The sequence below is a fragment of the Arvicola amphibius genome, chromosome 3 (genome assembly GCF_903992535.2).
Source record: "Arvicola amphibius chromosome 3, mArvAmp1.2, whole genome shotgun sequence".
In the NCBI taxonomy this organism is placed as follows: Eukaryota; Metazoa; Chordata; class Mammalia; order Rodentia; family Cricetidae; genus Arvicola; species Arvicola amphibius.
The window spans coordinates 128,762,188-128,789,372 of record NC_052049.1 but is presented as its reverse complement, the minus strand read 5'-3'; the positions used below and the strand labels follow the sequence as shown (position 1 = coordinate 128,789,372).

General features: G+C 44.9%; 1 protein-coding gene across 1 annotated transcript in view; it reads left to right on the top strand.

Moving 5' to 3' along the window:
• The window catches only part of Thsd4 (thrombospondin type 1 domain containing 4), a 573,246-nt gene that overhangs the window by 125,752 nt on the left and 420,309 nt on the right, over nucleotides 1-27,185 (top strand). Inside the window, exon 6 of the mRNA XM_038322684.1 lies at nucleotides 15,781-15,883. Coding sequence (XP_038178612.1) covers nucleotides 15,781-15,883 — 103 coding nt within the window. The remainder of the gene's footprint in view (nucleotides 1-15,780; nucleotides 15,884-27,185) is intronic.

Sequence of the window (27,185 nt, the reverse complement as noted above, 5' to 3'; positions counted from 1 at the left end):
TTGTGTGTGTGTTGGTGTGTGTATATAAAGCTAATGCTTTAAAAATGTACATAACTAATAGAATCACATCAATAATCTTGAAATAGCAATATTATTAATTGCCTATTTCAGTATAACAACTTTGAAAGTATCAGGGTGTATGCCAAAATGATTATGATTTTGTATATTTTCACCTATTTATGTGCATGCAGAGGTGTGTTTAGGGCAGATGTCTGTGTCACATGTCTTCCTCATCCACTTTTTACCTTATTATTTATTTATTCTTTTCTTGTAAAAGATTTATTTATTTTTATTTTTCTGTATGTGTGTGGGCCTCTCTGAGTTTACATACCTCATGTAGGTGCCAGAGCATATGGAGGCCAGAAAAGGACATCAGGTCCCTTGAAACTGGACAGTTGTGTGCTGTCTGATGTGGGTGCTGAGAACTGAACCTGAATCTTCTGGGAACAGTATATACTCTTAACTGCTGGTTCATCTCTCCAGCTCCTTGTTTTTTGAGGCAAGAGCTCATTGAATCTGGAGCTCACTGATTCAGCTATTCTAGCTGGCTAGCAAGCCCCAAGGATCCTTTCATTTCTGTCTCCCCAGAACTGGGATTACAAGCACACGTTACATACCCTTTTGTGGCCAGCACTTTACCAATGAGCCATATCCTTAGCCTCAACAATATCTATTCTTTTCTCATGAGTCTATGGCTGCCAAGGAAATAGGTGTTTAGGGAGGCTCCTTGCTACTCCATAGAGTAAACACTTCAGGTGATGTACCACAAAGGAGAGGGTCGTGAGGTCGTAAGAGTTTCATCTTAGGAGAGAAGCCGAGACAGCTGGGACAGTAGCTGCCTGCAGAGTGCCCTGGCCAGCAATTTCGTTCTCACTTGTCAGAGGTTTTCAAGGATCTTAAGAATTTGAATAGCTATCATGGTGTAGACAATTTGAATACTCACTTTGTTATTAGTTCAATAAGTAGTTCCTGATCCCGCCTTCTTCCCGTATTTCAAGAACCTCTGCTCCTGTTAATAGCTCACCTCAAACCGGTCATTGCACGTGCTACTTCTCCGGCCTCCTCGAATCCTCTACTTAGCTCGATGCATTTGTTGTTCTCCCTGTTCCACAGCTGCAAAGCAGGGGTCAACAACTTGGGCAGACACCACAGCTACTGGGTAGGAAGGCAGGTGATTGCTGCAAAGTGTGTCTGGCTGGCTGCGCGGCTCCAAACAGCAATGTCGTACCAGGAGAGAAGAAAGAGGAAGGAGGGGATGCGGGGAGGTTGAGCTTCTAAGCTGCTACAGTTTCCATTAATAATTTAATCTGCCTTAATACTCGTCAGTGGGTAACGGGACAGCTGGTATGTATTAGCTCCAATTTCCTCATTAAAAGTCTATTTCCTGCTATGGAGTCCATAGAAGTGACTTAATTTGTGATCTTAATAATTCCTCCAAACGCCTGTCTTGCCTTTTAACCTGTTCCTCCATGGTGAGATTTCAGGGATTATTCATTTCTATAAAGCTCTCATTTTTCTAAAGCCATAGCCAGCCAGCCAGCCAAATCACAGCGCTTTCTGTGCCATGGAAGATGAAAGCCCCATTGTCTTGTTGGACTGAGGATGGAGCTCCGTGGTAGAGCATTTGGCGAGCGTGCATGAGGCTCTGCGTTTCATCCTCCATAATGAAGAAAAAAAGTCAAATCTACTTTATTGTGTTGTTATGAGGATCAAATGAGGTGTTGTCTCTTAAAAATGTTTTGTGAATTGAAAAAGTAAGGAGTTGCTTGCCTACATGATCAGATGTGGCTCTTGTTTGGAATAAACATGGCTGTTCTATTAAAATGAAATAAATTCTTTGGTAAAGTAGAACATATTCTCCCATTGACAAGTACATTTTGTAATTTTAAGATCAAAGTGAATCATAAGGAGGAAGGAAAAGACAGAGGACCCTGGGATTAAATGCAAGCCATCATCACTTAGCCCTTCTTTCATTGGCCTGCATTCTTTCTTTAAAAAAAAATATGTGTGTATGAGGGAGAGAGACAGAGACAGAGAGAGAGGGTGTATGTTATATGTGTGAGACAGACACACACATACAGAGACACAGACAGAGAGAGAGGGTGTATGTTATATGTGTAAGATAGAGACACACACAGACAAAGAGAGGGGGTGTATGTTATATGTGTGAGACAGACACACACATACAGAGACACAGACAAAGAGAGAGGGTGTATATTTTATGTGTGACACAGAGACACACACAGACAGAGACACAGACAGAGAGAGGGGGTATATGTTATATGTGTGAGACAGAGACACACACACAGACAGAGAGAGAGGGTGTCTGTTATATGCATGTGAGTACTTGAAGCCAGGAGAGGGTGTCAGATCCCCTGGAGCTGGAGTTACAGGCATTCGCGAGTCATTTGAAGTAGGTAGTAGAATCTGAACTTAGGGGCGTTGGAAGAACAAGTGATCTTGGCCCGCGAGCTATCTCACCAGCTCCACGCATATCAATTTATTATCCAATTACTGTTTGTAAAATAGGGAGCTAGGGACAGATGTGGTAACATGTGTCTTTAATCCCAGCACTTGGGAGGCAGAGTCGGGCTCATCTCCAAGAGATGGAGACCTGCCTTGTCTACATAGTGAGGGCTATGTAGAAAGACCATGTCTCTAGAAACCAAACCAAACCCAAACAAAACAGAGTTAGGAATGATACAGAGAAATAGAAGTGAGCCAGTCACCTCTTTGGTCCCTTGACCCCTTGACTTGCATTCTTAAAGCAGACACTCTGCTTACTCTCAGTAGAAAGAAACCATGGCTTCCCTGGGAGCCAGAGTAAATCCAATGAAGGGACTGAGTGCAGAGAAGGATTTACCTGAATTCATTCATGATGTTATCTGATTTGGTGTGTGTGGGGGGGGGGGGGTATGTTGCACAGGTTAGCTGTGAATTCACTGTGTTCAGAGGATGCTCTGGGACTCTGCTGAGATTGTAGGCGTACACCACCACACCCGGTGTTCTGGACATTTTAATAGTAGAAAATAGTTAGGTCTCCAGTACAGGACAAAATCAACTGTACCTTATAGGTTTCATTCCATAATTTTATTGTGAACCTTTGCACAGTGCATGCCACTGTCCAGGTCACACACCCTGCCTGCCTTTATGGGGAGATATTGTCTCTCCCATGCGTCCTGATATTGCCTGTATTCTTTTTATAAGGTCTGAACTTCTTGTGACTTGTACCACAAACCATGAATACTTAAAAACTTCCCTTTTTAGGAGTCTCCAAGGCCATCTCTGGGTATGATGATCACCTGGGAGGGTCTACAAGATTCAGTATATAGTTATACTTGTAATTTCTTATGGTGAGACTAAACAAGGAAAACCCGGAAAAGAGAAAGACAAGTCCAAAGACAGCCAGGTGCTGGGTCCCAAGAGCCCTCTCCTTTGGAATCTCAGCATGGGTCCTCTATTGGTGAATTGTTGAGAAACAGTGAATTTTCTGCTAGAGACGCATTTCTCTATACTAAAGCTTTTGGGGGGGGGGAGATTTGGTCATCCAGCCATTCTCTGTCTCTTTACAAAATTCTAGACTTGCAAAAGAAAGCAGGCATTCTGCATAGACTAGATTGTTTATACAAAGACTGGAATCCTGGTGGCTATGCTTGCCCTTAGAGGTTGGAGAGAACAGTCCAGAAGTCTGCGCTCCGAGACTTCAGCCCCCACCCAACTTTGCAAACAGGCTTTTCTAAGGAGAGCAGTCTCAAACATTCTAGCATCTTAGCGCCAATGATGTCAAGTAGACATCTCCGTGCCCTCCCCTTCCTGATGCCCATGAAGAGATGACATGAACCCCTAAATTATGCAGGTCTTCCTACTCCAAGAGGAATAATATTATAGAAAGCGTTACCAAAACTAATAGAGAATGCAGGCTAATACCTAGGTCTTTCCCGAAGATTAAAAGCACACATGCACCTTCAGTTCTCTTCTGGGCAGTGTCTGGGAGAAGAGAAAGATAGGGATGCAATCGAGTGCAGGCTGCAAGCATGGTTCTCAACTCCATCCTTAAACTTGTGTTCAGCCTGTCTTCAGTTTTGATGCCCCCCCATTTCTAAGTTTCTTACGACAAGGGGTCAATTTTGAGATGTACGGTGCTGACTATGAGAAGGTCAGATTAGGGGCAAATCTATAAATAGATTTGCAGACTTATATAAATCAGAACCCTGACTCTTCTCTGCTCATGGCTCCGCCATCTACGCATAATGGTCTAAAGCAGTGGATCTCAACCTTCCTAATGCTGAGACCCTGTAATACAGTACTGTTCCTCAAGTTGTGGCAACCACCTAATCATAAAGTTACTTTTTGTTGCTTCTTCATGAGTATAATTTTGTTGCTGTTGTGAACTGTAATGTAACTATTTCTGAAGATAAATGTTTGTTGGGAGTCTCGACCACTGGTCTAAAGCTCTTCAGGGAAAGTCCTGCTTGCGGGTACTTGTCTGGCATTGTATATGGGTGACCCCCAACCATAACATAATTTTTGTTGCCACTTCATAACTGTAATTTTGCTACTGTTTTGAAATGTAAACATCTGTGTTTTCTGGGGGTCTTAGCGACCCCTGTGAAGAGGTTGTTTGACCCCCACAAGGATCATGACCCAGAGGTTGAGAATCACTTCCCTAGACTTAAAAGCTAGGGTTTTATGTTTTTGTTTTTGTTTTCCTTAGGAATACTGTCAGAGAAGGAGATACCAAACCTCTGGTGCCTTAAAATGTGAAGTTACAAAGTCTTTTCTACCATCTGCTTCTGGGTCTCTGTTAGTATTTGCTAAATATATCAACCACCCAAGATGTCTGTGACTAAGGTATCTGTCTCTCCCCAGCTTCTTCCCTTAGACCCACTGAACTCACTGAATTCTCTTCAGGGATCAGACTGATGCCGTGTTCCCTCTGGAGGAGGTGGACTGTAGAGTCACGTGGTTCCACAAAGGGACCAGGTTATGAGTGTCAAGGGTTTTGGCCGTCAAAGGAGCCATCTTGAGCTTAGTCTTAACATCTTGAGTCGCTTAACGTGTTGAGGGGAACGATGCCTGAGGCTAGAAGGTGGGTTTCCCCAAGCACAGACAGCAGGGGCTCTGTGGCTGCAGATTTCCCTGGGGTAGGGCTGGTTTTTCTGTTTGGGGTCGGTTGTTTCTGTCCTAGAGTAGGTGAAAATGGAAGGAAGATGTTAGCGAAACAGTTCTTGGGGCAGCTGGACTGCGTCTCTGCAGGCAGATGCGATTCTGTCCTGCGTCTAGACTGAACGTGAAGGAGCGGGAGCCGAAAGTCAGTTTGTTGACTGCTATTTGATGGAGAGGAATTTAGAAATGGTCCAGGTAGAATTTGGTGTACATCCATCTGAAGGTTTGAAAGCCCGCAGGACATCGTGGAGCAGTGGCTTAGATGGACTGACCACCCGACGGAGCTCCTGTAGCCGAGAAATGAGTGCTGGTGTCGGTGCTTTGGGCAATTTTGTTTTCTATTCAGGGGTCTTGGAATTTCTATGGTAATTTTTTATAGACTTACAATATAATGTATATATGTGTGTTTATATGTATATATACACACATGCATACAAGTTATACATATGAGTTGTCCACACATTTGTGCTATTTACAGTCAACACTTTACATGCTTAAAAAATATGGTACAGGCTCGATAAAATGGTTCAGCAGTAAATGCAGTTGACACTCTGATGATGTGAGTGAGAGCCTGAGGATCCATATAGTAGAATAGGAGAACTGACATGCTCAAGATGTCCTCTGACCTCCATATGTTTGTCCTGGCCTGTGCATGTGTGCACTTGTGCACACGTACACACCAGGATGGTGGAGGGGAAGGTGTTTGTGTGCACAAGCACGCACACAAACTAAATAAAATGTAGTAATGTTTTTAAAGTGGTTCAATAAACAATGACTATAACTGCTTTAAGATAAAGCTGTCTAAATAACAACGTTGTGATGCTAGAGATGGATGTATCTGGCTCCAAAGGCAGCAATCAGTCATTTAAAAGATGCACTTCCTAGGTCGTAGAAATGGCTTAGTCTGTAAAGTGCTTAAGGACCTGAATGTGATCCCCAGAAGAACCCAGATAAAAAGCTTGCCCTGGGAGGTGGTTTCCTGGGGTTGGGCGGCCAACCAAGCTGGCCTGATCAGTGAGCAACACCAGTAAGAGACCCTGTCTCCAAAGTGGGGGGAGGGGAAGCTGGATAGCACCTGAGAGACAGACAGTACCTGAGCTTGGCTCCCACACATGTGGCGCACACACACACACACACACATAGAGTCCCTGTGCCTGTCCGTTTCGCTCTATATCAACTTCCAGCCTTTCCCCATCCCCTCTGAGAAAGAGAGAAATGATCCCTTTCCTCCCTGACTCTGTCGCTTCTGCTGCCACATATGTGTTCTCAGTCATAGGTTTGGCTTCATCCAGTAGGTTGATTTCTTTTTTCTTTTTTTTTTTTTTTAAAAAAATCTATCACCATTAAGAAGGATCAGTGGACTCTTTGCTTTTCTAGATTAGACACCAAGTGCCCTGCTGGCTAAATGCCCCTTCCCCCCTTCCCTTGCCCCATCCCCACCCTGGTCAGGAGCCTTTATGGATCTTTCTTGAGTTGCCTGTGTGGTCCCTGCAAGGAACTGGGGTGCCCCCTGAGCCACACCTGCACAGTGACTTTGCTTTGGAGTAGAAGTTCATATTCTACCAGGCAGGCAGAAGGAAGTGAGGAAGCCACCCTTGTTAGTGGAATTCCTGATGTCACCACCAGGAAGTTTAAGTTCCTTAGGACGGCTTACATTTTGCATGTTTGAATAAGTGTATTCTTTGTCAACAAGTCAGCAAAAAGCATTCTTTAAAAACCATTCTATAGGTATAGACACTTACAGATAACGTAAAGAATCAGAAACACATAAATACATGAATGGCCTGAGACAGGGCCTAGGATTTTGTGTTTGTATGTGCAGCGCAGAGAACTTAAAAATAGAGGATTCTGGCTGGGGATGTGGCATCAATGGAAGAGTGCTTGCCTATCATACACGAGGCTGTGTGTTTGGTACCCAGGTCCACATAGAGCAGATGTGTAGCAGCCTGTCCTCTCGCACTAGGGAGTAGAGGTGGGAAGGACAGAAGTCCAGGACCATCCATATGATGAGTTCAAAGCCAGCTGGGTTACTTAAGACCTTGTCTTTAAAAAAAAAAAAAAGAAAGAAAGAAAGAAAATATTCTTCTGTGAGCAGATGAATTTAGTTACATTGACGTGCTTTCGGGCTTTGACCTATGTCTTGGAATGAGAAGAAAACTTTTCTTCTGGGGGAACATTATGAGCTTCTTCTCTTGGATGAAAAATGATGCACTTGGGAATTAAGAAAAATTCAGGTTATAAATGAAATGCAATGCCTTGACTTCAGACAAACCATTTCACTGACCGGAGAATTATGGGAGTGGTGGGAGGTGGCGTGGGACCTTCTGAAGGGTGGAACTGGTTCTGTGTGGCTGGAGAAAGGAGATGGTACACCACACACACACACACACACACACACACACACACACACACACGGAACTGGGAAGGCATTTTGGTCTTTGGGTCCTTGTTATTCAGATGGAGGATGAATCCCATTTTCCAGCTAGGAAAGAACAAGTAGGAGAATGTTTGCCAAAAGTGCCAGCCTTCCAGTTGCTCACGCAAAGGTTTGCCACGTTGGATTTGTCTTTGGTGTGTTCTGCTAAGCTACCATTCTCTGAGCAGTGCTGTGAGCTGGCAGCTTTGGTGCATCCTAAGCCTCACCCAGTTATCTGGAGATTAGGTGTAGGCAGGGATGGATTCAACGTTTGCCATTCCTTGTAATAATTAACCCCTTTAGTCTAGGGGTTTATAAGAATGCATATTACTCTAGCTTTTCATAAGGTTTCTGAGGGTTCCTATAGGATCTCGAACTTGGGTCCTCATGCTTCCTTGGCAAGCACTTTTCTGACAGCCTTATCCTCAGTCCCCCAAGTAAGGGTTTTACCTAAGCCATGCAGCAGTTATTTTTTTAATATTTATTTGTTTGTTATGGATACAATATTCTGTCTGCGTGTATGTCTGTAGGCCAAAAGAGGGCACCAGACCTCATTACAGATGGTTGTGAGCCACCATGTGGTTGCTGGGAATTGAACTCAGGACCTTTGGAAGAGCAGGCAATGCTCTTAACCACTGAGCCATCTCTCCAGCCCCCCATACAGCAGTTACTGACTTGAGGGCCACCATCTGTGCTCCAAGGATGTCTGGCTGCCCGTTCTCCATAAGCTAAATAAAAGAGCCAGGTTGAAAGTGGAAAATGGAAAAGGGTTTTATTCAATGCAGCTACATGGGGAAGAAAGAGATCCAGTGGAACCCCCAAGTCATTCTTCCTCTTGGGGTCCTGAAGTGAGAACAAAGCTTAAATAGAGGGCCAAGGATATACATTGTACATCTAAGCAGTCCAGCCAAGGTGTGGTCCCTCCCACCAGTGACCTATTACTACCTTGGTCCTGCCCACCAATGACCATCACTTGACTGCAATTTCACCCTGTAGGGTGGGCTGTTAGAACCTTGTGAAGGGCCTTTCCTGGGGACACATTCTCCTCTCATGGGTGCTTTTCCTCCCCCCCCAGCATCACATTCCTGGGGTGGGGAGACTCATTTCTTTGGGATCCCCTGTTTCAACAGTCTAATAGTTAGACTGAGGGGATGTAGGTTTCTCTGCAAAATGTCTTCATTTCCGCCAGCCTCTTTCTCATGAAAGCATGGGAACATTTCTAGATATCTTTTTTAGATTCCTTCAGGGGAGAAGTTAAATGTGCCCTCTGTTGCTGTGGTAGCTGATCTTTTGATTGAACCCAGAATAACTTCAAGGATTTAAAAAATATATATATATATCTGACCCAGGCAGATCTGAGGTCAAGTTTCATGACACCATCTTCACTGGGTACAGTCCTCCTCATCTCCACAAGAGAACAAAGTAACTTAATTACCAAAGGTGAGTGTTGGATCACTGATGGCGGCCGTTGAACAGTGGAATTAGGCACTAAAAGTTGTCAACTCTGATTAACCAGGGTCACTAGAAATGTAGCCAGAATTTCCATGATTCTCTGTGTGAGTCATAGCATCCCCGGGCACTTGTGAGACAGAATTTTGGATAGGGCATACTGCTTTATAAGGATGCAGTTCACACTGAAGTGGATCCTCATTTTTCTTCCAGTAAGGCTCCAGTGGAAACATCCCTCCCTCTCTGGGGCCGACTGGGCCATTTGAGGGGAGGCTGTTTCTTCAAGGGCATTCCATGGCTGTCAGGCTCCAGCCTTTGTTGGTTCCGTCCTGAATAACCATGTTCTCTTTCTACATGGCTTCCCATCCCACCCCACACCACAAGTTTTCTGGCCTAAAGACTAAGAATCTGTAGCCCATGGGCTAGGCTCAGTTCCCTGCAGGAAACCTGCCCAGGCTGTTCACAGTTTAGCAGAGAGACAGAAGATTACTGATAAGGTAAAGGGTGGATGATTCAGCCATGACATCAGAAGCAGCCAACTTAAAAATCTAACAAATGTACAGCCATCAGTAACCTGGAAATTTTAGCTTCACGAAGTCTGCTAAAATTGAGAGATTATATGCTGATGATAGGAGGCTAGTACAATCAAATGTAATCTACAAAAGACGTAAGACAGAATTTCCCTGCCCTGCTTGGTGTCCTCCTCACTCCTTAGGGCTGCTGTCCCTGTGGTAGTCAGCACTGGAATTAGGCATGGGTGCCAGTACTTGAGTCTGTCTCTGTCTCTGTCTCTGTGTCTCTCTGTCTCTCTGTCTCTGTCTCTGTCTCTCTCTCTCTCTGTGTGTGTGTGTGTGTGTGTGTGTGTGTCTCAATGATGAGACTGAACTCAATCTATTTGTTTGTTTGTTTATTATATATACAGTGTTCTGCCTGCACATCAGAAGAGCGCTCCAGATCTCATTATAGATGGTTGTGAGCCACCATCTGGTTGCTGGGAATTGAACTTGGGACCTCTGGAAGGAGCAGTTAGTGCTCCTAACCTCTAAGCCATCTCTTCAGCCTGAACTCAATTTTTTTTAAATAACGTTTTTATTTATGCACTGAGAGTTTCATACAATGATCATTATTCTTTTCCCCTGGATCCTCTTCCATCTCTCTACCCATCCACTGCCTGCCTCTCAAACCAGAGTCTATTTGTGTTGGCTGACTTCTGGTAAACGTGGGCCCTGCCTTTGGAGTGTGGTTGATACAGCAGGTATCACTTCATCAAAGAAACTGACTTTCCCTCTCCCAGTACCAATCAAATGTCAATAACTCTTTGGTTAGGGGTGGAGCTCCATGTCCAGTTCCCTTCCTCCAGGCTGTCAGGGATGAACTATGCATGCTGTCAGGGTTGAACTATGCATGCTGTTAGGGTTGAACTTGTGCGTGCTGTCAGGATTGAACTTGTGCATTCTGTGTTGAACTTGTGCATGCTGTCAGGGTTGAACTTGTGCATGCTTTCAGGGTTGAATTTGTGCATGCTGTCAGGGATGAACTTGTGCGTGCTGTCAGGGTTGAACTGGTGTGTGCTGTCAGGGTTGAACTTGTGCATGCTGTCAGGGATGAACTTGTGCATGCTGTCAGGGTTGAACTTGTGCATGCTGTCAGGGATGAACTCGTGCATGCTGTCAGGGATGAACTTGTGCATGCTGTCAGGGTCACTGGGAATCCACATGTGTATCAGCCCTTTATGTCCAGAAAAAGTTGTTTCCTTGAAGTCATTCTTTCTTCTCTGGCTCTTAAAATGCCCCCAACCTCTTCCTCATAGATTCCTGAGCCTTGAGGGGAGGAATGTGATGTAGACATCCCATTTAGGGCTATGAATTTTGTCTTTATGCCTGCAGAGCAAGCACATAACCAAATAAGCTATCACCCCAGCCCCAAGAAGCAGTATGCTAACAAATCGTGTAGTGGTTCTTCCTCTCCAAGACAGTGCTGAGGACTGCTATGAGGTCATCCGTCCTCCCCCCTTCCTCCCTCCTCCCTCCTTCCTTCTCTTCCTCCCTTCCTTTTCCCTTTTATTTGAAAATATTTTTTATTCTCACATATTATATCGTGATTATGTTTTCTCTTCCCTCTTCTCCTCCCCGTTCCTCTCCACCTCCCTTCCCATCTGGATCCAGTCACTTTCTATCTCTCATTGGAAAACAAATAGACTTCTAAGGGACAATAATAAACTATAATATAGGTAGATTACCAAGAGCGGTATAGCTGGATCTTGCGGTAGATCACTTCCCATCTTCCTGAGGAACTGCCACACTGGTTTCCATAGTAGCTGCACATTTGCAGGTCCCTCCGTGACACACCTCCTCCAAGGCCATACTTCCTAACCCTCTCCAAACAATTCCACCTACTGGAGAGCGAGTATTCAAATATAAGAGCCTCTAAGGGCCTTCTCATTCAAACCACCGTTCTGTTCATAGAGAGGTATGAAGCAGACTCTCTGTGGTCTGTGACCTTCAGTTTTGACATGTGCTGCCAGGTTGATGAAGGTGGCTTCTAGCCAGAGCCTCATTGTGGAGCAGCTCGGCTTCATGCAGGTGTGCTTATTCACGAATCAGAACATTTGGCCCTTTGGTACTGGTCTGTTTCTGTGAGGAAAGCCTGCAGGCCAGTGACCGTGGCTGTGGTCAGTCTCTGGGCCCTGCCTCTGTGTCCTGTGGGATCTCAGGCAAAGTATACCACTCTCTGACCTCAGTGTTCGCACCTGTAGGTTAAAGGACTTTAGGTTAACTCTGCAGATCCACACTTCTGGGCTAATTGACCTGGAGAGAGACTGGGGTGGGTGTGGCTCTTTATTCCTGCTGTACACCATCACCAAGGAAGCGATCATTATTGAACCCTCTCCTCACCTGCAGCTGGTGTAGGGCCCAAGAAGCTATTTTTAATTTTTTTAATTATATTTTTATTTATTGACTTGGTATGTGTTTGAGTGCTTGCCAGAAATTTGATATAGAGGTTAAAGGATAGCTTACAGGAGTTGGTTTTTAATGGGTTTTCTATATCTCGATAATGGTTTTCTCCACCAATGCTGTAAGCCAGATCAGGCAGAATTGAAAAAGTAAATGAACAGGTTTATTTGAGCAAAGCAACTCCCAGGTGAGTTAGTTCTCCAGTCCCGGAGATGGAAGCAGGAGAAGTCACACGCCCGAACTAAAGCAGGAGGATTATGCACCCTGGAGGAGAGGGATGATGGCGTGTCCTCCACAAGCTGGACTTGTGTCCAAGTGTGGTCAAAAGTTGACTGGCCGCTGACAACTTCAGGGGAGGGGCTGCCATCGCCACAGGAGTGCAGAACTAGACTTTTCTTTCTTGGAGATTCTCTGAGAGGGTGGGGCTTGGAGGGAGGAGTGGGCTTTCTGAATCAAGCAGGAGTGAGCTGGAGGGCCTAGCTGGACAGTTTTCTCCTTCCCTGTGTGGGTCCCAGAGGTCGAGCTTGTGCTGCTAGACTTGGTGGCAAGTGCTTTGCCCACTGAGCCATCCCACCAGCCCAAGAAGTTCCTAGTGTTTTGTTTTGTTTTGTTTTGTTTTCTCCCACAAATCTGGGGAGTGGTGTGGGATGGTGACTTTTCCAAGTTATTTAACTAATCACTTGCTAACCATACTTGACTCTGGAAAGGGAGCAGGAACAACATCTTGTCCTGAGTCTCTTCTGAGTATGGTGGCTCAGGCCTGCAATCCCAGCACTTGGGAGATGAGCAAGAGAGTTTAAGGATAGCTTGGACTACAATGCCTACCATGAGGCTAACATGGGCTATGTGAGACTTTGTCTCAAAAGTAGATCTTTTCCTGAGGACAGCTGCTATGGTTGGGAGCATATGTAGTCTGTAGTCAGGGTGGCCAGCAGGTAGACTTCCAGAGCCTTAGGAGATGGGCTGCTCCCACCTTAGTCCCTCATGGGTTGTAAGAGCTCAGCCTGCACTGCCTGCCCACCCACTGAGTCCTTTGTATTCTGCCTCAAATGGAGTCTTCTTGAATATGGTTTGCATCAGGCCAAGCAGGTTCTGGCTACCCTGGGGTGGGGACCAGCAGGCTCCCTCCACTATCCCCTACCAAGCATGGAATGACCTTTTCCTGCTGGGTCTCATTCCTCCCTTTGTTCTTTCATCTTCCAGAAGATTTTATGCTTCTGATGACATACAGCAGAATTCTTTATAAACCCTTGAGGATTTTGAGCTATTAGCAGTTCATTCCAGAAAGTTCTATGCACAGTACTTTGTAATATTAAAGAGGCCAGGGGGATCTTTAAACCCTTCTCTTCTATTACACACATGCACACACACAGACACTTATATACAAATACACACATATATACAAATATACACATACACACATAAACACATGTATACACACAGAGATACATACATATACAATATGCACACTCCACACACATGCATACTCCATACACACATATACATAGACATACACATCCCATATTCATACATGTACATATACTATAAATGGTGTAGCTAGGTTTTGAAATGATAGCACTTTACCACCAATGTGATTTAGTGGTTCTGATCTTTTACATCTATTTTATATCATACACTGTTGTGTTTGCCATTTAGAAGTTAGATAGAAATAATGCCACATGGAACTGCCTGTTTCCTTTGGGTGTCAGAGTCTCCTGGATACACTTGATAAGATACAAGTTTACAGACCTCATCCTAGAGTTGTGAGGTAGAAATCACGTGGGGAGGGCTCCAGGGAGCAAGATCGCTGGGTGATTTTCATGTATGTTGGAGGTTGGGAGCTTGTGCTTTAGAGGGTAGACAGAATTCAGACAAGAAAAGATCGAGAGAACAAAGAAGAGCAGAGCATTTGGTGGGCACCACCCTGTCTGGATTGAAATCTAGGTTCCTCCCAAGCTCCATGTCACCTCTGTGCCTCAGTTGGCCCATCCATGAAATAATCAATCTATGAAATTATGACATTTACCTATTGGCAACTGTGAGGATAGGATGAGTGGTATGTGAAATATATTTGGGGAGGGCCTGGCCAACGCCTCTGGATGTGTTAGCTGTGACATTGTCCCGTGCCAGATGAAAGTCATGCACAAGGACTGACTTTACGAGAGAGGGAAGCACACTTAGCGGTCCAAAGCTGAAGGCTTGGCAAGTGATTTGCAAGAAATTAACCTGGGAGGCTTTTGCTTTGTTGAAAGAAAAGAAAAGAAACATTATCATTCTCACAATGATTCTAATCTACAGTGAAGCCTGAAGATCTGCATTAGATTAGTCTTAAATTTTTAACATACGTGTATGTGTGTGCACATGTGCAGGTATGCATGCAGGTATGTGCATGGGTATGTGGAGGCCAGAGGTAATGTCTGATGTCTTCTGTTGCTCTCCACCTTAGCTTTTTAAGTATTTTTTTATTTTTGATAATTTAACTGCAGCATCTCTCCCTTTCCTTTCCTCCCTCCCAACCCTCCCATATACTCTTCCCCACTCTCCTCTAAATTAATGACCTCTTTTTATCACAAACTGTTATTGCATGCATATATACGTATATATTAGTAGGTATAACCTATAAAGTTCGTATAACGTTACTTGTATGTATATTTCAGGGCTGACCATTTGGCACTAGACAGCCAATTGGTGTGCTGCCTAGGGAAGACTGGCTCTCTCACTCCCAGCTTTCCTCAGCTGCCTTAAGTCCTTTGTGTAGAGTTGAGACTCAAAGGCTTTTCCCTGTCCGGTCTGGCATGTTCATTGGCGACATCCTTCTTCAGCTCACATTTGGGTAATTATGTTGGTGAGACTTGACAGGTGTAGCTTCTGACCTTACTAGGAGACACAATCTTTCAGCATATCTCTGGCCTTCTTACAGCCTTTCTATCACCTCCTCTGCAATGTCCCCTGAGCCTTATCCATCTCTTTCTTTAGATACAGCCTTGCACTGAACCTGGGCCTGGCCAGTTTGGCCAGACTGGCTGGTCAGTGAACCCCAGAGAACCTCTGTTCTCTGCCTCTCCAGTGCTGGTGTTATGGGTGTGAGCCACTGCTCTCTGCCTCTCCAGTGCTGGGGTTATGGGTGTGAGCCTCTGTTCCCTGCCTCTCCAGTGCTGGTGTTATGAGTGTGAACCTTTGCTCTCTGCCTCTCCGGTGCCGGGGTTATGAGTGTGAGCCTCTGCTCTCTGCTTTCCAGTGCCGGGGTTATGGGTGTGAGCCTCTGTTCTCTGTTTCTTCTTTTTAAACATGTATTCTGAAGGACCCCAAGTGCAGATCCTTGTGTTTGATCTTTATCACTGAACCATCTCCTTAGCCGTTAAATTCATTTATTATTTTTATCTGCTTATGTGTTTATTCATGCAGTACTGGGTTGTCTAAGACTAGGGTACTACAGGCTAAAGGAACAACGGTCCCCACTGAGCTACACGCCTGGCCCTAAAAGATTTAATAAAGATGACCAGAAAATTTCCAGAAGTCCTGGTTTCATTGGAGGAGGCCTGTTATTCAGAGTTGAAAGGTTTGCTAAGATTACAGAAGTGGGCTGGAGAAATGGCTCAGTGGTGAAGAGCACTGACTGCTCTTCCAGAGGACCCATGTTCAATCCTCAGCACCCACATAGCAGCTCACAACTGTCTGTAATTCCAGTTCCAGGGGCGCTGACACTCATGGCAAAACAACAATGTACATAAAATCAGAAAAAACAGGTTACAAAAGTGTGGCTCCTAACTGCATATCTTATATCTGCTTTTTTAGGCATGTCCGGAAAGTGGTAGAAGTATCCGGGAGGTCCAGTGTGCATCCTACAACAACAAGCCATTCATGGGCCGGTTTTATGAATGGGAACCATTTGCAGAAGGTAAGGCAACTGGGCTTGTTCCCATGACTCAGCTGTGTCAGTAGGAATTATTATTATTATTATTATTATTATTATTATTATTATTATTATTATTATATGTCATCATCACTTTGTTCTCCCAACCCTGCAACTCTGCCGTTTTTCGGTTGGGCCTGGATGTGCTGAGGTGATCCTTGGCTGAAGAAAATGTGACACTTAGAGCAGAATGGACTACAGAGGTCTTCAGCAGTTGTCCCATAGCCCAGAACATGCTTGGACTGTCCTTGGCTGTGAGGTGTGGCTGAGGACAACAGCTGAGAGCGGCAGCAGAAGTGGGCTGGAGCAGGGTATGTGGAATAGGTTGTCAATACAGCATGAGCAAGCTGAGAGCCAAGAGGTTTTGGTTTTTTTAACTTATTTTTTTAAGATTTATTTTTATTTTATGTACAGTGGAGTCTCACCTGCATGTATGCTTATGTAAGGATGCTGGGTCTCCTGGAACTGGAGTTACAGGCAGTTGTGAGCTGCCATGTGGGTGCTAGGACTTGAACCCAGGTCCTCTGAAAGAGCAACCAGTGCTCTTAACAGCTGAGCCAGCTCTCCACTCCTGTTTTTTGTTGTTGTTGTTGTTGTTTGTTTGTTTGTTTTTAACCTTGATATCTGTCAGAAGGGCTGATGTGTGTGCTTAAGAAAGCATGTAGACTGACAATTGTTCCCACATCAGGAGACTTCTTATGCCCCTTCCAAACGCAGAAGTACACCAAGGCTTCTTGCAATGTCCCAGTGATGGTCAGAAGTTGGCAGAGCTTCTCAGTACTGTTCCACATACTAGAGTCATTTTTCGTTGTCAATATTCACACAATAGCTAGGTGTGTGAATTAAGCTATGTTTGGTTCTGAGATGTTTCCTACAAGGTAGTCTTAGCATTGGTCCAGGACAGCTTACAGGGATCCTACACTGGCAGCCCTGTTGGCTGGAGGAGGAGTCCTGTTACCTTGAAGATCTTTGCCTGGATGTTAGTTTTTGGCTTCAGCCCAAGGCAGCAGCTAGAGTTGCTGGTGTGCCCCAAAACCAAAGTCCAAAACATTGCTATGATGTCCAGGATCTTGAGAATGTCGGGGGAAGGCTTGGTGGTAAGATGTGCTGAGGAATCTACTCCCTCGGGGGCCAAGCCAATATCGCCTGAGGAGATGCTAAGGTGCCTGTCCTGTCCCTTGGTAAGAGGTGAAGGAGATGGAACGCTAACTGCTCTGAGACTGAGGACAAAGTCCTACTGTTTCCGGAGGAAAGTCTGTGAGCTGTTAGGTTCTCAGGCAGCCCTGTGACCTCAAGGTTGTTAAGAACAAGCGACTTTAAATGAGATATGGGACCCAGTCAGGAAAGGTATGCGGATAAGACATAGAGCCAAGAGGAGGCACATAGCTGAGAGAGGCTGTGAGGTCCTGGGCAGCAAAGGAGGGAAGATTGAAGTTGGGTGGGGAGCAAGGGAAGGAGGGCCCAGGGTCCCGGGGGAGTGGGGGAAGGAAGAATCTAAAATCCTTGGGAACTTTGATCTTTTCCTTTCTTAAAATGATATGTTGAATTCAATATAGAATTCTAATTTGGATCCTGAATGAGAAGGACATTGGTGGAAAACGTGGTGAAATAGCAGCACTTGCGTAGTTCAGACGGGAGCACTATGCCAGCGTCTCAGTTCAGACGGGAGCACCATGCCAGCGTCTCAGTTCAGACGGGAGCACCATACCAGTGTCTCAGTCAGTTCAGACGGGAGCACCATGCCAGCGTCTCAGTTCAGACGGGAGCACTATGCCAGTGTCTCAGTTCAGACGGGAGCACCATACCAGTGTCTCAGTTCAGACGGGAGCACCATGCCAGTGTCTCAGTTCAGACGGGAGCACTATGCCAGTGTCTCAGTTCAGACGGGAGCACTATGCCAGTGTCTCAGTTCAGATGGGAATGCCAGTGTCTCAGTTCAGACGGGATCGCTATGCCAGCGTCTCAGTTCAGACGGGAGCACTATGCCAGCGTCTCAGTTCAGACGGGAGCACTATGCCAGCGTCTCAGTTCAGACGGGAGCACTATGCCAGTGTCTCAGTTCAGATGGGAGCACTATGCCAGTGTCTCAGTTCAGACGGGAGCGCTATGCCAGCGTCTCAGTTCAGACGGGAGCACCATGCCAGTGTCTCAGTTCAGACGGGATCGCTATGCCAGTGTCTCAGTTCAGATGGGAGCGCTATGCCAGTATCTTGGTTGTATATAAACCTTCCATGGTTTTATAAGACAGGAACAAGTTAGATGGAGAGTGGGGAAGACTGCTTTGTACTATTTTGACAACTGTACTGTCCTTCTGAAATGGTTTCAGATTATAAACTTTTTTAATAAGAGATTTTGTGCTTTCATTTAGGTTGGTCTTATGACCACTCTGTGATTTTCTGAAAAGGCTTTGTACGGGTAAGGAAGAATACACAGGAGTAAATTGTGTAACCCCATCCCACCCCTATTTGTATCCATGCTAGAATCTCAGTATGCAACTTCTGTTATTTGCTAATAGGGTTGGGCTGTTGCAGATATAATTACCTAGGCTAAGGGGGTGGAAAAGATAACTCAGCAGTTAAGATCACTTGATGCTTTTCCAGAGGACTGGAGTTCGGTTCCCAGCACCCAGGCTGAGCAGCTCACAACCACCTGTACCTCCTGCCTCAGGGGTTCTAAAGTCTTACCCTGGACTCCGAGGACATCTGCATGTACATGTACACATTCCCACACACAGATGCAGACATCTGCACATAATTAAAAGTGTAATAACTCTTTAAAATTAATTGCCTGGATTAAGTCTATAGTGGAGCCGGTGGGCTTATAACTCTAATGGATGGTGTTCTCGTCAGAAGAGAAAGTTCTCCTACATCCCATAGTGTCCAGCAATCATGATGCGGTCACTGATGTGCCTCTGCCTTCATCATAACTTGGTGTCTTTCTAGATGTCCGTGAACTTTCTCAGACCATAAACTGTAAGATGAAACCAATCCTTTCCTTCCCACTTGCTTTTGGTTATGGTGGGTTATTTTGTTGGTTGGTTATTGTTTTGTTTTGTTTTCAAGGCAGGATTTCTCTGTAAAGCCCTGGATGTCTTGAAATTCACTTGGTAGACCAGGCTACGTCAAACTCAGAGATTTGCCTGCCTTTGCCTCCCTAGTACTGAGATCAAAGTTGTGATGCGCTGCCAGCAGTTAGCTGGATCACAGCAATAGACACCCAAATAAGACTGTGACCCTGTCAATAACCTTTCTAGTTGTAATCAGGATGTTGGTTAAGGTGAGTTCATAGTGAAGACAGGTAAATCCGTGTGTGTTATGACTCCTGTCCTCAGGCGTACAGCTGAGTCTGGAGTATGCCAAGAACCCAGTGTAAAGATGTAGACAGCCATGACAGGCAACAGGAAGTGAAGCAGTGTAGCTACAAGCAAGGAACACCAAGGATTGCCAGTAACTGCCGGAAATAAGAGACATGGACAGATTTTTGCATGCCCTCCTCTCTGACACTTTAGAGAGAACATGCTCACTCCTTGACTTTCATTCCTGGCTACCACATCTGTGAGTCTGTTCCTATTGCTAATAGTGTATGTATGACATGTTACATCAGTGCTAGGAAACTCACAGTCTCGATGATTTTCAATGTTAGGAAACTGGCAGGGTTGTCCTTTCTGATCGTATTTCCATCCCTGAACCCTGTTTGAGGCAGAGATTCCTCGGGCTAGTACCCACATCTCATGAAACAGAGGTAGTCAAGTGAGGCTGGGGCTGAACCTTAAAATATTCTTCCATGAAAGTCAGTGAGAGGTTTGGGAAGATAGCCGTGAAAGTGCTTCCCATGCAAGCATGGGGACCTGAGTCCCATTCTCAGCACCCAGTAAGAAGTCAGGCACGGGGCATACTTGAAATTCCAGTGTTGGGAGATGAAGACAGACTTGAGGGTTCACTGGCCAGACAGCCTAGCAAAGGTCCTCGAGGTAGGTGGTTCCTGAGGTTGACTATGGTTTCCGTGTGCACAGCCACATTGTGTCTCAGCCCACTGAACATGCACGCACACACATACACGCATGCATATACAAAGAGAGAGAGAGGGAGGGAGGGAAGGAGGAAGGGAGGGAGGGAGGGAAGGAGGGAGGGAGGGAGAGAGAAAACAGTGTGCTTATCTTGACTACAAGTCACATCCAAAAGAGTCCAGGGTTTAGCAGCTCTCTCCTAAACTCTGTTAACTAGAAATTTTAGCTGTCTTTTATAATATTTACTAACAGTGGAGTTTCTCACAGACCTACAAGGAGACAAATGGCTGCAGGAGGTACATTTAGTTCAGCTTTGTTTAAATAATTTTTATTCTTCTTACTCAAGTTTTTCCCCCTAAGACTCTCTCCTTAACTTTATTCTTCTTCCTCTCAAATGACTCCCAGGCTGAGCAGTGGGAGGGAGACGATGCTAGTGTTTCTGTGTTGTGTTCAGGCTTGACGGCTGGATTTTGCATTGGGCCCTGGGCTATGTTTGTATGTCTTCTGCTATTCGCTGGTGCCTACTTAGGGACACAGCTGCTCTCATTCAGCCCAATGCCACATAGAATAGTAAAAGCAGAGAGCAGGCTCTGATAAACACATTCATTTCACCAGATGGTTCTTCTTGGGCCTTGAGTCTCATTTCCTGGCTATGATGACCTCGGCTCAGATAATGCCTCTAGGAATTTTTCTCACAGCTCTGGACCTGAAGCTTGTAACCGGCTGGAAGGAGAATCAGCGTGCCCTGTGTCTTGTTTGGAGCTGTTACCTCAGCTCTCTTTTACTCTCATATTTGGCTTGGATAATTCGATATGTGGTCACAGCACCTCGAATGGAACAGTTTAACAAGAAGACTTGGACATTGGGGCAAATTATATGGTACTCTGTCTCCTGTTACACATGAAAGATGCATCCTGGGTCCCCTGGAGGTGATGAAACCTTGGGTAGTACCAAGTCATTGTGCTACTCAGAATGGTGCACAAGCTAAAATTCAAGAATTGCTCACTTCTAGAATTTTCCACTTAATAATCTTTTAGTTAGCATTGACCCTAGATATTGAAGCTGGACGGTGAAACCAGACAGGAGACACCACTGTGCCTCTTTTCATCAAGGCCACTGGGGCAGCTAACATTCTGATGTCAAATTCTGTTAGATTGCTGTAGTCTAGACAGCAGATACCACCCTTCTTTCTGTGCTGATTCATTCCACAGTGCTGGAAAGGAACCCAGGGCCTCCATGGGCCCTAAGCACTCTACCCCTGAGCCATATGCCCAGCCCAGATGACAGTGTTAATTCATAGCCACAGGGGCAGACTTGTGTTCAGGTGTCTTCAATATGCTGTGTTCCTGAGAGATGAGCTAAACAGAGTGGACTTCTGAAAGCCCAGGGTCACGCTTAGTCAGGAATGGCAGCTTGTCTGCTGGTGACATGTGACAGGAGCAAGGCAATTAATTACATTTGGTCAGGAGTGGCTAGAGTGTGCTGTAGTGACATCCCCAGTCCTAATGACTTAACTGAAAGTTTCTCTTGCTCAGACTACATAGTCATGAAACATGTGTCCTACTCACTGGGAGTCCCCAGCTGGTAAAAAGCTGCATCTCAATTCAGACTTCTCCTGAGATATGGGCAAGGAAACACGTTTCAGCACAGATTTTTTGGGGGGGAGGGGGTCGAGACAGGATTTCTTGGCTGTCCTAAAACTCATTCTGTAGACCAGGCTGACCTGGAACTCACAGAGATCCACCTGTCTCTGCCTCCCGAGTGGTGGGATTAAAGGTGTGCGCTCTTGCTTTAAAAGTCTAGCTTCCTTCGCAGACTTTTAAAGTTTCTGCCAACAGTAGTCCACACTGTTTGTGCTCACATCCCATTAGCCAATGCAAGTCACATGCCAGTCTTCACTTCAAAGGAAGCAGGTTGCCATCATCCAACTATATATTAAGAATTAGGAAAAATAGTCTCTTAGTGATAAGCCCTAAGGACCAGGACAGGTACAAAACTCCATTGAATTATTTTCTTTTAAATCCCAGCGACCTTTTTAAGGCTGCTCACAAGATTAGAGGGTTTTGTTCCTGGGAATACTACTAGTAATTCTGGTCTGTAATATCCACAGCGTGCCACGGGACTATAAAGTTCTTCCCATTGATTAGGGCTCTGTGGTAGCAGATATTTATGGTATCTGGCATCAGAATGTTAGTACCAGATGCACAAGGTGCCAATTCCCTCACTAGCCATGCTGTTGAAAAAAAAGCAAAAAAAACCACATGCAGTGCTATCAAAACTATGAGCCACAGTGGGGGAGGCATAGGATGAGTAAGTATAATGGGTTGGCATTAAGGTGTTCCTTAAGTCCTTAATCCTTAGGATTTGTGAGCCTTTAGAAATGACAGGAAGGCCTTGGGGAAATGGAAAGCAGTTCTCATTCCTCAGTGAAGAATCTAGAATACCCTCACAAGATCCATTCTCCGAGCTCTCTTCTATATGGTGGAGGAACTACCTAGCAAGCCTGGGTCATGTGTCTGCTTTAGAGATGGAGTGTCCTGGAGAACAGAGAAAAGTGCAGAGGTCAATGTCTCTAAGGAGACAGAAGGATAGTTTTTGTTTCTTCCATGTTCATTTTGAATTAGTGTTGACCTCAGCTAGTAAGATGTCCAGGAGGAAGCTGAAGGTGTGAGACATGGACTTAGAGAGATCACTGAGGTCTGAAGATTCATATTCATATTGAGTCATTGACCTCCAAAGATGATTGAATAAGACCTTCAAGAGAATTTAAAATCCACAAGGTGGATCATATAAGGATCAAAAACTAAGCTTTATATCACAACAAGGAAGCAAAATTAAGAGACTTGGGATTGGGGATGTAGCTCTGTTGATAGTGAGCTTGTCTAGCAGCTATGGTCCTGTGGTGGTTTGAAAGAAAATGGCCCCCAACGGGAGTGGCACTATTAGGGCATTTGGCCTTGTTGGAGTAGGTATTGCCTTGTTGGAGGAAGTGTGTCACTGTAGGGGGTGGGTTTTGAGGTCTCCTATGCTCAAGCTACACCTACTGTGAAATACAGTTCACTTCCTGTTGCCTGAGGATCAAGATGTAGAACTCTCAGCTCCTTCTCCAGCACCACGTCTGCCTACATGCTGTAATGCTTCTCACCATGATGCTCATTATTTATGATATTTATAATTATTTATAATGTTCTCTTTAATTTACTACAATGAAATTTATGGACTAGATATCTTGATCCTAATATATATATATTAGATAGGACTAGATACTGAAGTCCCAATTTATTGTGTTTGTATTTGACAATGGAGCCTCTAAGAAAATAATTGCAATTATATGAGGTCTGATGGGTAAAAGTATCTGAGCAGATAGGATTAATGTCTACACCTGCAGAGGCAGGTGGAACTCTGTGAGTTCAAAGCCTGATCTACAGAGCAAGTTCCAGGATAGTCATCAGTGTTACACAGAGATACCCTGTCTCAAAACAAACAAAAACAAAAACAAAAAAAATGAGTCTGCCATGTATAAGGCATATTGAGAATGTTCACTGGTTGAAGAAGAAAGAAAAAGGCTTGTTGAGAATGGTGGAGAGATCATAATGTCTGTAGACCAAGAAGATGAGATTTTCACAGAGGAGCAAGGATTCATATATACAAACCTGTTCTGTCCTAGAAGTGGGGAAGCTGAAGAGACACCATCTTTTCTTCCTGCAAGATGTATGCTATTACTTCATTGCACACCTTTAAAGAAAGCTTCGTTGCCATTTAACAAAAATTAATTTATTCAAGACAAATGAAGCATATGTCCATAGTGATGTTTGCTTCAAAATATTCATAGCACTTCTTTCCATAAGAGATCAACTGGAAACAAACCAAGTACTCATCAACAAGATTCTACATAACCTAGTTGTGCATTCATCTGGCAAAGTGTTATTTGGCAATAAAAAAGAATGTGCTACTGACACGTATAAAATTCTGGTTGAAGCCCAGAAACATTATGGTGAACAAAATCAGCCAGAACATGCTGTCCAATTCCTTTCCTGTAATGCTATAGAAGGGGGGGGACATACCACAGCCAGGTTATGGTGAAGGAATTCTGGTGTTTGCCTGTGTAAGTGGTGGGGAAGATTAGCTCAAAGGGAACATGGTGAAACCTTCTGAATTGATGGTTGTGTTCTCTATTCTAATAGACATGGCTGTTACACAGGTGTATGCAGTTTCCCAATCCCATAGGACTGCTACCTTGTAACCCAAGTATTTTATTGCAAAGAACTGTACTTTGAAAAAGTATTCTTTGGACTGGAGAGATGACTCAACAGTTAAGAGCACTGGATATTCTTCCTTAGGACTGAAAGAATGAGATTGTCACAGAGGAGCAAGGATTCGCTAGAAGCCTATCTATGAACCTGTTCTGTCTGAGAAACAAGGATGCCAAAGAGACACTCTCTTTTCTTCCTGCAAAATGTATGCTATTACTTCTTTTTGATTCCCAGCACCCACATGAAGCTCATCACCATCTGTGACTCCAGCTCCAGGGGATCCAGCACTCTCTTAATGGCCTCTACAGACACCAGGCACACTTGGGATACACAAATATACATGCAGGCAAAAATCCATATGCATAAAATATAATGTTTAAAAAAGAGATTTAAAAATATATTCTCAAGACAGCAAGATGACTTAGTGACGACTAAGAGTGCTTGCTGCCAAGCCTATGACATGCATTTGATCCCCAGGAACCACGTGATAGGAGAGAACGGACTCCTCTAGAATGTCCTTTTGACTTCCACAGATGTACCTCAACACACACACACACACACACACACACACACACACACACACACACACACAGAGTGCAATTTAAAAGTTATTTTCTTTGCCCTTCCTTCTCCCTTTGTTCTTTCAATTCTGGAAAGTGACCCTTATTGCCAATGTAAGTGTCATAATTGTAAAAATTTTCTAAGATTTCCTAGTCTTATTTAAAGTTCTCTTTTTTTATTGCCAAAAGAGGAACAGGAGGATTTTAGGGGAAACAGACTCAGAAATGCAGATTGGCAGTGATAAGACGACTGGAAGCATGAAGGATCTGTCTGCCTTTGACTTCCGACAGGAGCTGACGTGGTCTGAATGAGAAGCGCCCCTTAGGCTCATAGATTTGAATGCCAGTCGCTAGGGAGTGGAACTCTTTGATAGGATTGGAAGGATTAGGAGGGTTGGTCTTGTTGGAGGAAGTGTGTCACCGCCCAGTGTTTGTCTCTGTCTTCTCCCTTCCTTCCTCCCTGTACCCTTCTCTGCCCCCCATCCCACCACCCTCCACCCTGTCTCATTTGTGCCCCTGATTCTCTCTCTTTGCCTAAGGATTAGGATGTAGCCCTCAGCTGCTGCTCCAGCACCCACATGCCACCGTGGTCCCTGTCATGGTGATAATGGACTAAACCCCTGAAACTGTAAACAAACCTCCCATTAAATGCTTCTCTTATGAGAGTCGCCTTGGTCACCGTCTCTTCACTGCAGTGGAGCTAAGACAGAACTCAATCTCACAGGTAGATATAGCAAACGGGAGGGATTGAAGCCAGCTAAAGTGTTTCTCTACCAAAAAGAGTCAGGCAAGAAAAGGAAGAAGCAACCCACAGTTGGGAGAAATTAACTTACAAATTTTGCAGTTTATATAAGGAATTTCAATGATCCAACACATGAAAACAGTCCTATTTGAAATAGACAAATGGCTAGCATGGACATTTCTCAAGGACATACAAAAGGCCAACAGATGTATCGTGAAGTGTCCTACATCACTAAATACCAGGGAATGCAGATTAAAATTTCAAGGTGACACGTCCTCACACCTGTCAGCTGGCTGTCAGCACAGAGGCTGGCCACCTGCCTGGCATTTACAGAGGGTGCGAGGATCTGAACTCCAGATATCAAGGTTGAGGGGTGAAGGCTGCCCTCTCTAAGCCATCCCCCAGCCTCTGGGCAGGCTCCTTCATACCTTTGGAAGAAGACTGGAACTGCGATCTAGCAGAGGGTAATGGTCTCCCATTCTTTTTGCTCTGTGTTCCCGAAGACTGTAGGAATGGTTTCCCTAGGTGTGGGTGGCATGAGGCTGTGCGGCTCCCACTTGCCTACGGTGATTATTCTGGTGGAGCAGTGTGCATTTGCACATGGGCGTGGGCTGCTGTTCTTTGTGTATGAGGGTGGCCTCGGGTGCTGGGGAAGCAAAGGGAGGCTGTGAGGACTCTCTTCCTTCTCCTCTGATGGCCTTACTCCTTCCTACACAGTGGGTTGGCTCTACTCCTCCCTCCCCCTGCCCCACCAGGATTATAAATGTGGAATGCTTCTAGAACATGCCTGCTGCTTGCCTCCCTACTGTTGTCCCTAGCTGAAGAGGAAGGTGAGTGCAAGATGGGGCCTGTTTCCCATACTCTCTGAGTCTTGTCACCAGGAACCCGAGGATATGGAAAAGGAAAGATCCCTGGAGGGAGAAAATTGCCCCAGCTCTGGGGTGTTCTGGAAGGTGTAGCTGGTTCTTATGAAAAAAAAAAAAAAAAAAAAAACAACTTTTTTCCTGGCACTTGAAGCTGTGTCATTCTGAGTAATTAGTGAAAAACACCCCAAGGGTGTGTTTCAACATCTAATAAGCAGATTAGCCTCAATATGAATAATCTTAAGGATTTGAAGTCAAGCATAGAACTTAAGCCCATTGCAAAATATTAAACAACAAGACACAATCCTGTTGTTTCCCTCCTAGTGTTCTGCAAGGACCACTTCGCAGAGTCCTGGGAGTGCGGCTGCTCAGGATGGACAGGGCTGATGTCATATTCCACAGCAGCTTCATTCTGCAGGCTGTGGCAGCACATGATGGTTACATGGTCATGCCAGGCCATAAAGAAAAAAATGGATCCAATAAAAAAATGAGTTATGGGCATAGGGAAGATGGCTCAATCAGTAAAGTGATTGCGTTGCAACATGAGGACCTGAGTTCAAATTCTCAGAACCGGCAGAAGTCCGAGAGCTGTGGTCCATGCCTATGGTCTCAGTGCTGCAAGATGGGAGGTAAAGACAAGAGGGTTGCTGGCCAGCTAACCCTAGGCCATTGAGAGATGGTTTCTCTAACAAAAGGTGGAAGGTCTGAGGACCGACACCTGAGGCTGTCCTCTCACTTCCACATACATGTCACACCCATAGCTCTGCATCCATGTGCACATGCACACACTGAGGTACTCATTGCATAAGCACAGCCTCTGGGACTGAGCGTAGTCCTGTGCCTCCGGGACCCACAAGGAATCT